The sequence below is a fragment of the Saccopteryx bilineata genome, chromosome 1 (assembly GCF_036850765.1).
Source record: "Saccopteryx bilineata isolate mSacBil1 chromosome 1, mSacBil1_pri_phased_curated, whole genome shotgun sequence".
In the NCBI taxonomy this organism is placed as follows: domain Eukaryota; kingdom Metazoa; phylum Chordata; class Mammalia; order Chiroptera; family Emballonuridae; genus Saccopteryx; species Saccopteryx bilineata.
In genome coordinates, this window is record NC_089490.1 from 175286647 (window position 1) to 175299867 (window position 13221).

Sequence of the window (13221 nt, forward strand, 5' to 3'; positions counted from 1 at the left end):
AACTGGCTACCTTATGCTCTTTGACATGTCGCTCCTACCCAGTTATCCAGCCAGGGCTTAAGTTTTTATTTATTGATTGATTTTTAGAGAGACTAAGTCAGGAAGGTAGAGAGAGGGAAGGGAAAGGAAAGCATTCATTTGTTGTTCCACTCAATAGTACGTTCATTGATTGCTTCCCGTGTGTGCCTCTACCAGAGATCTAACTCATCACCTTGTTGTTTCAAGATAACACTCTAACCTACTGAGCTAACTCACCAGGTTAGTTTAAAATGTTTTCTTATTTGTAAACTATAGCTTAAAAATGATAACAATACTATTTAGAATTTATCCTATAATTAAAATATTTTTCAATTAAACATGGTTTTGTTTTAAACAATCACAGACATATTGAGTTAAATTGTTTTATTATTTAAATTAAGAAGTCATTAGATTATTTTGTTCTACAGAATATCTGGAGGGATGCTGACCTATTTTATCTCACTCTCATAATTTTTTTCTTCTCATTTTAGGGCAAGACTTTTAAAGTATAAATTGTTATCTCCATACAGAGGTGGGCAAAAGTAGGTTTTCAGTTGTGAACACAGGTATATTTATTCTTGCAATATTATTTATTTTCATATTTTTATTTATTACAACTGTAAACCTACTTTTTCCCACCCTTACATATCAATATTCAACAACACTGTTTACTAGAAGGCTGGAAATAAGATTTGAAAATAAAGAATCTCAACTATGGCATTGATATTTATTTTAGTCCTATCTCATGGCCATGCCGACCTTATAAATGAGTACGAAGAGAGGGTTACATGACAAGGTCTGCCAGTAACTTATTTTTGATGTTTGGATATGTCTGAACTTATGTGACAACACGCAGGAACATAGATACTTTAGTGTTATATATTTTGGTATACTGGGGGTTCTTGGGTTATAACAGTCTCAACATAAGACGTTTTGAGTTTACAACACTCACTCCCACAAAAAATTTTTTTTTTGAGACTTGAGTGTTTTGGCTTATTCTGTTAGCATGATACTTACGGACTTCACGGGTGAACTAGTATGGTTGCACGCAGCAGAAGAACATGCAGTAACATGGCATATGAGTGAGGGAGTTGGTGTCCCCCAGTACACTTACCTATGCCATTCTGGACTGGACTGTTAAAAGTGCAAATATGTCATTTGTATTGCTTATTTTGGTGACTGATTCACCTGACCCAGTATCTCCAGCACCTTCTGCAGGTTCTCCTGCCTCTCCAGCTTCCTCCTCCCAATAGGTCACTCTCTCCCACCTTGCAATGTCCCTTCTGTGTACAAGCCAACCACAGGAATAAAGATAAGGAATTTTTTTACACTCAGTTTCTGTTATTTTTCCTGTTACTACAGTACAGTGTACATTACAATATATTTATGTCTTTTTCCTTTTTCTGTGGCTTACTTGTGTTTTTATGTTCTAGATTATGATTTTATACCTGTGTTAGGATAGGTAAGTGACTTAGGCTAGGATGCATTTAGACTTACAGCAAAATTCCAATTACGTCACTGTTGTAGGAACGGGACTGTGTTGTACCTGAGGACCCCTGGTATACGTATTTATGTGGCAATATGTATAGCTATAGCAGTGTAAAAATAATTATAATTCCTTGTTACATTGTAAAAAATAGCCTTTAATATATATAATCTCATGTAAGTTACACATAAATAAATAAATTCATATTTTCCATGTAAATCTTAATTTTTCATTTCATTGAGACCTGATAAAAAAAATGCAATGAAGAGTAAAAGGAAACCTATATTTATAAAACACTGAATATCCTCCAATTTTCTACCAGATTATTTACATGCTTTTTTCTTCCATTTTGTTAAAGTGAATTTTGTCTACCAAAATGGGAGATGTTCCAAATTAAGGAGCAGGTGAAGTTATTATGTTGCATTCAATTTTGGTATTTTGCTTCTGTTGCCTTTATTTTAATTATAAACAAATAATTAGGAATGCATACTATAAATATACTATTTTCACTTCAAATATAACAGCACATAAATAACAGCCAACATCATAGTTTTAATATTTTTCTCCTGACACATCTCACATATGTGCATATTTCATTATATTTCTAAAAATATAATTCTACCTAACAAAACTGTTGCATAAAATGCAAAAAAAAAAAAGTTATAAAGTACTTGCCTGAAATCCAAGGAGCTTTTCACTAGGCTTAATGTGCCTCTGAAATTCACACTCTATGGGTTGTATCACTTTGATTCCATCTTCATAAAAAACATAGAACATGTTTCCAATTCCCAGGCCTTAGAAATAAAAACACATTCAAAATGAAATCATCAGAAAACTTTACAGTCGATGCTGGGTGCCCCTCTTGTTGCTGACAGATTAGTTTGTGAAGTCGTGTAATGTTAGTAAAGCAAACCATATGGGACCTTTATCCGTTGCCCAAGCACCTTTGTGATAGTATCTAGACATTCTGCTTTCTTCTCCCGAATCTGCAATTCAGTGATTTCTTTAATATGTCAATAAAGTTTTCATATATTTAGAATAATTATAAATGGAAGGAATAAACTCTTTGATACATAGGTTATGCCTGATACCTTTTCCAGTTAATTTAGGTGTTAAGAAATAAAAGTACCTTTTAAAGAATAGGATATATATTCTAGTACTTTTACTAGAGTTCCCTAGAGAAAATAAGATTTTATTCTTTCTAGGAGTATAGCTTATATAAGCAATTTAGAAACAACAACAACAAAAATACAAGTCATTCAGATTTGAGGGAGATATATATTTTCTTAAAGTCATATATATATTTTATGTCATTTTTTTTATCCTGGCAGTATTTGGGGCCTATTTCTACACTTTAAAACTTGAATTAATTTAAGGTTTTAGAGAAAAGCTCAGTGTACTAATTTAGAACATACCTTTATTTTTTCACATTAGACATCTAACTAAGTGTGTGGCATCTGAGGATTTCATATCGCTTTATAAATACAAACCTAACAGGTGCAGAACACTAGACATGAAATACCTGGAATGCAGTGGGGGTTCACTGAGGCCTGCACCTGGGGAACTTCTGCATATTCTTGCACACCTGCTCTTTGCATTTCTTCTGCTTATGCCTTGTTCCCACCTGTCTAGAGATCTAGCCTCATGTAGTCTCTCCTCCTCTGATCCTCACCTGAATAGCTCCCTTTCCCAGTTCTGTTGGTTTCCACAACCATCTTTATTCGCTCTAATTATACTGTACATTTTTCAGTGATAGCACGTGTTCTTTAAAAGATAACATTGACATAGAAATCTTGATACTTTGGAAAGCCAAACCATTGTTGCTTGAAATGTTTAAATTCCAAAAATATCTATAAACAGAAAACTAATTTATTTAAGTAAAAATAATTCTCTAGGCATTATTTTTATCTCATGTGAAATTATTTCTATCTAATTTTACATATACATTTTAAATGATTCCAGATTGTTTTGATGCATCTTTATTGTTTTATAAATATTTTACAGTACTTATATTTTAATACATGCCATCTTTATCAATTCATTAAACATTTTAAGTCTAGAGAGGATTTCATTACAGTGGGATAGAGAGTCCTGAATCATAGTAAAAATGGCAAGAACTGAATTCAAGTCATCTCTTTTAAAAAAATAAAATTTAATTGTTGTTAGCTATTCTTTTTGATCATAGTTGTGCAAAAAGAACTATAAATTCTATGCCCTATGGATAAGATAAAAAAAAAAACCACATCAGTTTTTATGCAAAACATTGATTTGTATCAATAAGCTTCCAGTAAAAATTAACCTAAGATTGATCAATGACTATCAGTTTAACATTAATTCTTGTTGAATCTTATGAACATAACCAAGTAGTAATGTGGTATCTGACCGACAGTTGATAGTTACATACTGTGTTTGAGGCTTATTACAAAGCGCATAACACTTTTGAATGAACATCAATCACTGTGTTCTTCTTCAGCTGTGCAAAATTGTACCCCACAATTAGGAATGTGAAGAAGTTTAAACCTGACATTACTATAAATTGAGACTGTAAACTTTCTTGAAAAATTCCTGCTCTTTCTTATTATGTTACTTTACCACATTCTATACACAATACAGTCAGTGGGATTCCACTGTATCATTGTACTGATGAAATTTCTGAGCTGTATTTTCCTCTAAAACCCAAGTAATCCAACCAAATCACCCTTTTCATCTGGGAGACTATTTGCTTACTTTTAAAAATATGAACGGCACATCAGCATTTTTACAAAGCATAAGCTACTTTTTAGGTTAGATGTTACTGAAGAAATACAGACATCATTATGTACGGTTTAGTTTGTTTTTGCATTTTGTTGTTTTCAGCAGGGATGTAACTCCTTAGTGTTTATGAAATAGTAATGTCAGCAAAATAGCATATGTAAATATCTACTTCAAATAATAATTATAAAGTGAACAGCTATGTATCAATCACTCTCCTGGGTAATGAAACTTTATCTACAATATACTTTTAACATCAGCTTTGAGTCCCTTCCCGTCCACAAGAGGCATATTTTGCCATTATTTCTTTGATAGATAAATTTTATTCATCAAGTTATAGTTGGGTTTTAGAAGCTAAATTTTTATATGAATATATGATGAATCTGTGTTTCTTTAAAATTTGCTGCTATAATTTTTTACATATATCCATTTATTATCAATAGAGTAGGCAAAGAACAATATAAATTACCTGATGATAGAGATGTTGGTAATTGAAGACAAATACAGATTTTCATTTGGGGCATTCATTCACTTATTTGTGAGGAAGCAATGACATATTTGTATATATTCATTACAGCTATTAAGTTTCTATGTCTTAACTTTTTTTTTGAGAAGGGATAGGTGGAATATAACAAAGGGAGATCAACTCCATTCTCTGGATTCATACAGTTCTGGGACAAATCATGACTGTAGAACTTTCTGGTGTATCAAGGAAAATTTAGTCTGTGTCACTATTTCCCCCTCTTTAATTTGGAGATAATAATACTCCTATATCACACAGCTGTTGTGAGGATTAAATGAGATAAAGAATTTAAAACATTTAGCAGAGTGACTGACACATAGAAAGATTTCAAGAAACAGTAACTGTCACTATTATTATAATTGACATAATCTCTTCTTTGGAACATCAATGAGGGAACTATTGGTGAAATGTATATCACCTAAATATGATAACTGCCCTCATGTTTTCCTCAAATCCATATGGTGAGATATACTGCTAAGTTTCAAGTTCCTGTGATATCAAATTCTATGAATCCATGAACTATGAAAAGTTCAAGCTGATTTTTTAGCAGAGCAGTTCTCAAAGTTGATCCTTTCAGTGAATTTACAAAGTCAAAGCTATTTTCACAATAATACTAAGATATCCTTTGTGTTTTTCCTTGTTAGTCTTACAAATTAGATTCTCACAGAAGTAGAGTACAGTTTTCTACAGGTTATATGACACACGATGTCACAACAACTCAATACAGAAACAGGTACAAGAATCCAGCATTTCTTATTCAGTCAGATTTTTAAGATTTGAAAAATATAAAACAATGTGAGTATCCTCATTCTTTTCTGAAACTATAGATTTGAAAATAATGTGTTATTTATGGATACATATAATCGGTTTATTATGGTTACTTTTAATAAATTAATAAATACCCATTTAACCTTTTTGCCTTACTTTCTATAGATAATATGGTAAATAGAAGTAAGTGGCTGAAAATAACCCCCATAGGCAAAAGCTTTTGTGTTCTCAAGAATATTGGAAAGTGTAATGCGGTCCTGAGACCCAAAAGGTTTGATAACCATGGAGCTGTCAGTTACAGTTCTCTCTTTATTAATGCTTTGTATTGTAGTATATTACAAAAGTTCTTGATTTTTGTGAAAGCTACACAGCTCTAGTCACAGTGAAGACTGGGACTATGTTATGTGCAGGTTGCTTGTTTTTCTTTCCCATCCCCTGGTGAAGCCAGACACTTGTACTTTATCTCTTCCAGGTCGATTGTTAATCTAATAGAGTGTAGTGGCTCCAGAATGTGATCCATAATTTGTTTGTTCCTTGTGAGCTTTCTTTTTGCTTTGTTATTCTTTCTATACAGAAAGAGGACATAAGCAGGAATTGCTTGCAGTCTCCTAAGAAAGAATTATTTTTCCAGAGAATTTTCTAATCAATATTGCACCTTTAAATACATACAATAGACTGAGAAAAAAGTAGATGTAATGCACATTCTTGTCTCAATACCTTGAGAATAGCAGCTCAATAATGATAGTGTATCATGATAATACAATTATATTATTCATGAGATATAGCAAATATTTTATGTAATTTATATCAACAGTAAATTTTGGTTAATTTCTGGTTACTGGATGAATATTTAAGTCAATAACAAAAGAGATTTTGTGGTGATAATGGTCTTTCTCTGACTTAATTTTACATTACTGTACCATTTATGTTTCGGTCAAGAGCAAATTATAATTCTGAAATGCAGTGATTTGGTAACCAGAAGTGAGTCAAAAAGATTTAGTGTTAAATAAAGCTCTTTACAGATTAATGCTATTATTTTTATTTTCAAGTGATTCTAAACTCATTCATCTTTATTTTGAAATATAGAAGAAATCTTTTCCTTTCTTAGCTAAAGATAAACATAGAAAAGAATAGATTTTACACATTGCATTTCTCACCTTGAGTAACTCAGCAGGGGTAGAGTTTTGATTCATGATGATTTCATCTTTTGTTTTATTTTGTTTTTTGTATCTATACTTTGGAGCTAATAATCTTTTCACACAGAGTAACATCACACCATTGTACCTCAATAAGATCTTTATATCACGTCCACTTAAAATAAGACTTACTCTTTCATTCTTACTAAATAGTTTTTGAGAGTGAATGAGTCAAAATCTTTACTAGGCAATAGTAATCTAAGAAAAAACAGTTCTTCTGAGTCAGTATATAATTCCCTTAACTTCTAAAAGTATGCTGGAAACTGAATTTGCATGATTAAGTTCACATTTAATGATTAACCTAACAAAAGTTATACTATAATATGGTGTTTGTTTGCTAAGTAATTACTATTAGTAATTATATATATATGCACATGTGTATGTATACATGTGCATATGTATATATACATAGTATATCTGCAAATAGATATCTCTTGTCCTATCAGAATGCATTTTTAATAAATAAAAATAGTTTCAAATAATAAATCTTTATTACATTTGTAGTTAGCCTGAAAAATATTATATTATTATTGCATATTCACAACACATTTTCTTAAGTAATCTGTTACATTTCCTAGGTAAAACAATGGTTTTTGTAATTTTTCTTTTTCTAACCTAATGAGGAATTACTATGTAAATTATGCTTAACTAAGGTTGCTTTTATTTTTAGACTTAATTTTACACTCTTAAATGCATATCAGTATATTACAATTTAATTTTCTGATTATATATCCACTATCAAATATGATACAAGCTAATGAGAAGAATTGATGTTTTTAATGGTAGAGGTTTTTATAAAAATGTTGAAATATAATCCAAAAAATATTAAATTAAAATAAAAACTGGTTATTAAAACTGATAACCAACAAATCTAAAAATTAAGCAAAATAATCACAATAATATAAGAATTAATAGAATCTGGTACCTTCTTCTCTCCATAATATGTTAGCTACTGCAGCATGTTAAAAGGAAAAAGAAGAGAAAGAAAAATGAGTAAAGAGGGTTTCAGTTGCACAGTAATACAAGTAACTATTAAATAGGTCACAATCTCTGAGATAAAGCATGTACCTCAAAGTAGTGAGGTAAATTCAACAAACTAACAAGACAGTAAAAATTGGGACTAAGTAAAAATGTTCTGTTCGTTTCTTGAAATAGCCTATTCTTCTTTGGCATAAAGATTTTGTTAATAAACAAAGAACATTTTATGCATCACTGAAAAGAATGGGATTTTTAAGTTAATTGTATTGAAATAGAGCTTTAGAACAAGCGTTGGTAATTAAACTATTAATTTATTTGACAGTAGAGTTAAAAGTTACTAATTGAAAAAATTATATTTAAAACATTTTTAATCATCAAATATGTAATATTCCTACATAATATGTGATATTACTGAGCAAGAATAGATCTTATAAACACAAGATTTTAAACACAGAAGTAATCTATTTTTAAATAAAAATAATTATATAATTTAACTGTTTTATATAAGAAAATATAATTTGATATTACAAGTGTATTACAGACTAAGCCTAATATAAATACTCTTAGTGACCATAATGATGACAAAAATAGCAAACAATGAAAAAATAAATTGTAAGTCAAAACTGTGGATTGTGATTGTCATGAGAAATTAATTTTGTATGAACTGGACAATTCATTGAGCCAAGAAACAAATATAAATTGTATGAACAGTATAAATCAGAAAATAAAGTAATCAAAATTGAAAGATACAATAAGTCACAAAAGATTAAATAAGTACACATAAAGTTAGTAAGAGTTTACTTAGGTGACAAGAAAAAGATAAATATACACAAATCTTTATACTTATATAAAAATTAAAAAATACAATAGAGTTTATTTATAATAGCTCAAAGCATACTATTCTATATCAATGATTTACTAAAAAATAAAACAATAGCAAATCAAGTGTAACATTTACTAAAAATTTGCTGAATAGAAAGCTATATTATTCCTAGATCAAGAGAATATTATTATAAAATTTATTCTGAAATTATTTAATTTATAAATTGCATATATTGTTATTTAGAATGCATTCCATTTTATTGTGTAAGTTAAAATATGCAATACAATTTTTAAAAAATTCTTTGAATTTAATTCAATTATGCAGGTATAATAATAAAATCTCTTTTCCTTTTTATATTTATGTCTTCTTATTATGTTTTTGAGTTTATGTAAATGTTAATATATATCAAAAAGTTTTTGATACAATATATAAATATGTAATAAAAATAATTTTAAAATATTTATTCATTTATCATAAATCTAATCTCATCTTTACAGATACACTGTTAAACATTTTGCATTAATTTGTCATAAGGACTTCTTTTTTTAAAACTATTACTGTTCATTTTCTATTAATTTAAACTTAATACTTAGATCAGAAATTAGTATAAATTATAGATAACTCAATAAATAATGTTTACTTTGTCATATAGATGTATGTGTATATAAATATATACATGCATGTGTATGTTCACTCTGATGGCTATCTTTTTTTTTTCTTTTTTTAAGTGAGAAGCAGGGAGGCAGAGAGACAGGCATGTGAGCCCTCTACCGGGTGATGCTCTGCTTATCTGAGACTGTTGCTCCATTGCTCAGTAGCCGAATTATTTTTGTGCCTGAAGTAAGACCATGGAGCCATACTCAGTGCCAGGGGCCAAGTTGCTCCAATTGAGCCATGGCTGCGTGAGAGGAAAAGAGAGATTGGGGGGGTGCAGAGAAGCAGATGGTCACTTCTCCTGTGTGCCCTGACCAGAAATTGAACCCAGGACATCTACATGCCAGGCCTATGCTCTACCACTGAGGCAACTGGCCTGGACAAATTGCCATCTTTCTATGTAGCATATACATCTTTACATGAGGTAAGGAAACATGTAAACTCACTGACACATCTTGCCGGGTTCATTTTTAAAAGGTTGCTACAGCACCACCAAGAGTCTTTAAAAGTAGTCATCTCACTATTCTCAAGGTGAACTATTACTGTATATGTGTATGCATGCACTTGTGCAATAATTTACTAATGGAAAAATAGATATTATAATATATATGTATATGCACTATGTATATGTTTGTACATAACATATATGTTAAGGTGTAACAGGATATAATTAATATAATTGACTATAAATTAAATATGATAATTGCAAATATTTAAAAAAACTTTTCTTCTATTTATGTCTTTAACTCATTATTTCAACTGAAATATTTTTAATGCAAGATAGAGAAGGGTATCTTAACTAGCTTGTAAAAATTTATTGAGGCCAAGTAGTTTGAAAATGATCATTCTAGGCCCTGGCCAGTTGGCTCAGTGGTAGAGTGTTGGCCAGCATCTGGTTGTCTCTATCTTTTCAGAAGGTCAGGGCACACCAGAAAAGTGACCATCTGTTTCTCCACCCATTCCGTTCTCCCATCTCTCTCTCTCTCTCTTCTCCTTCCGTGGCTTGGTTGGAGCACTTTGGCCCTGGATGCTGAGGGTGCTCCATAGCTGCGCCTTAAGAGCTAAAATAGCTTGGTTGCCTACCAACAGAGCAATGACTCCAGATGGGCAGAGTATTGCTCCATAGAAGGCTTGCTGGGTGGATCCCAGTTGGGCAGGCATGGAAATCTGTCTCTCTGCCTCCATGTTTCTCGGTTAAGAAAAACAAAAATAAAAAATAAAGGAAGAAAACGATAACACTGGGGAACAAAATTTTTGTTGCATCCACAAAAACACTTGTTCTTACCTAATTCAAGTGTGCTGATCTCAAATCTGAACATTAGTAGTTTCTCTGTAAGCTACAGTTTTTTTGCAATTCAAGATTTTAGATTTTCATCTTATTGTAAAATTTTCAACATTTAGTTTAACATAATGAAGTAGAATGTCTTCTTGGGCATCATCTTTGTGAAAATATAATAATTTATATAATGCAGTAAATACACTAATACACTAAAAGATATGTTTGTATCAGAATTTGTCTACAATTATGAAATAGAACATATTAAAACACTTATTTTATCATAAAATTTGTGCAAAACTTATTTAAATTCTATTCAGATAAAAATTTGCATTTGTAGCTCTTGCGTTTGTGTACTTGTTGAGGACAATCTTGTTTGATGCTCCAACAGTAGTCTGCTCATCACAAAAGCTCAAGATTTTTGAGAAACTTATCAAGGTGACTGTTCAGGAGGTGAATCTTAACACCCATATTACATCCAATGTCGTGGAAAGCCAACAGCATCCTTTGAACCAGAAGTTCATAATTTTCTGCTTTTTTGTTGCCAAGGAAATTCTTTGTAATGGCCACAAAAGACTGTCATGCTGCTTTCTCCTCCTTATTCGTCTCCCTGGCAAATTCTTCATCACGTATGAGGGTTCGAATTTGAGGTCCACTGAATACACCTGCTTTTATCTTCTCAAAAGACAAGGCAGAAAAAGCAGAAATAATATGTTGAAAGCATTCACTTTCTCTATTCAAAGCCTGAAAAAACTGCTTCATTAAGCCAAGTTTGATGTGAAGTGGGGGAAAAATGATCCTGTCTCGATTAACTACAGGTTCATTCATAATATTTTGCATCTCTACTTCCGGAGCTTCACGTTTCGGCCACTCCTTCTGTGTCCAGTGTTTCTCCCAAGCTCAGCTGTCCCACAGACACAGAAAGCAAGGATACTTCGTGAAACCTCTCTATTGTCCTAGCAGGAAATTTACCATTTTAAGATCCACACAAAAGATCCAGTTATGCTCCTCATGCTTCAGAAAGTCGAGGACAATTTTTATGTCATTATAATCTTTTCGTCAATGAGTTGAATAACCAATTGGAAGCACTGAAAATAGGCAATATATGCACGTGTCACAAATGATGAAATATTGCCCCTTTGACATTGAAGTGTGTAACAGCCACATATATAACAGGAGGTATCAGGACTATTCTTACATTTACACCTACTCGAGAAGCCATGATTCAATCTTAAAACAAAATAAGAGGGTGTTTTTATCAGATAATATTTTTTTTACATTTAAAAACAACTACAATTATGTAAAAGTGATGTTTGTAAAACATTAATTGCCTTGTGGTTATGTTCAATCTAAGAGTCGTTGCCCTTTAACTCCAATTTAAAAACCAATGCATGCTATTAACTGTAACAAAAAGAAATTAAAATTGCATGAAAACTAGAGCATGCACCAAAAAAACAGACTTCATATTTGGAATCAGCGATGAAGAAATATATAGGAACAGTTCTGAAACCTCATGCAACAGAAAATGAAAAATAAATTGTTCCCCAGTGATTCTAAGAGCAGACAACTTAAGCGTAGAGGCAGAAATTATGCTAGTATTATGAATGAGCATACTGGATGTTCAATTTCTTTTGTAGTAGCAAATCAACTACACAAATGTCCAGATAAACCAAGAGCTTTGCCCTCCCCAAATTTCCTCCTCTTTCCCTTTCAGCTCCAGCCATCCCTCACCACTGGAAACCTTTCCCTTTTCTACAAAATGTGAAGAGGGTTGAATAAGGTTGTAACAGTACACACTTTCTGCTACACCAAAGAGATCAATATAAGACCAATATAACCATTTTTATGAATAGAAGTATCAAAAATACATGTTATTTTTATATTTTTAATATGTTAATAGCTATTTACACAGGGGAATGACTTTGTTATATTAATTTATACTTCATACAATATAAACAGCTACTTACACTCAATTCAGGTTTCATAATGCACTCATATGCTAAAACACATAATGCATGCATAAATGTGTGTGTGATTTTGTGCAAGCTCAAAGTCCTCAGGTTTTCCATGATGTTCCTGTCATTTTAAACTCACATTCCAAACATCACATCAGTTTGAATCTCTTATCATTTACTTATATGTTAAATATGATAGTAATATTCTTAGCATAATTCTTCATATAATTTCCCCCTGGTTTTTCTTTAAACCAGCTTAGTTTTTTTCTATAGTTAGCTTGTGTAACCAAGAGTTCAGGCTAAGTGACTTTATTTCTTTATATGTGGAATCCCGTAAAATATAAATTTTATTCCTTAATATGCCATAAATGAATATTTTTTCCTGAAAGCCTTTACTTATAATTAAACAGTAAAATTCTCAAAGTTACTGACCCTCAGTAATATAGTACTTATGACAACTTTAGTGTAAAATTCTTTCTGAAGATAGCATATGCCTTATAATGAAAATGTGGTTCAATGGCACAGATGCCTGGACACTAATAACAGAATCTTTATGAATACCTTTTTTATAAATTGCCTTATTTTATGTATTGTATACTTTCAATTATATTCAAACTGAGGACTCTCATATTAAATATGCTATCACTGTGTAGAAGTGCATGTGAAAAGTTGAATATTATATAAGCAACAGTGATAAGAATTAACTACATAGCACATGCTCTAGTCCTGAACAGCTATTTTTCCTGACAACTCATATGTAAACTACTTGGCTTTTCAACTAAATAAGTTCTGT

The 13221-nt window shown here is 31.2% G+C and overlaps 1 protein-coding gene across 3 annotated transcripts in view; it reads right to left on the bottom strand.

The window, feature by feature from the left end:
• Window positions 1-13221, bottom strand: part of FSTL5 (follistatin like 5) — a 699550-nt gene that overhangs the window by 93423 nt on the left and 592906 nt on the right. For all 3 annotated transcript variants that reach the window (XM_066280005.1, XM_066280011.1, XM_066280003.1), the window contains 2 exons: window positions 7668-7694; window positions 2180-2298 (listed from right to left, as the gene is read on the bottom strand). In XM_066280005.1, the coding sequence (XP_066136102.1) occupies window positions 2180-2298; window positions 7668-7694 (146 nt within the window). The remainder of the gene's footprint in view (window positions 1-2179; window positions 2299-7667; window positions 7695-13221) is intronic.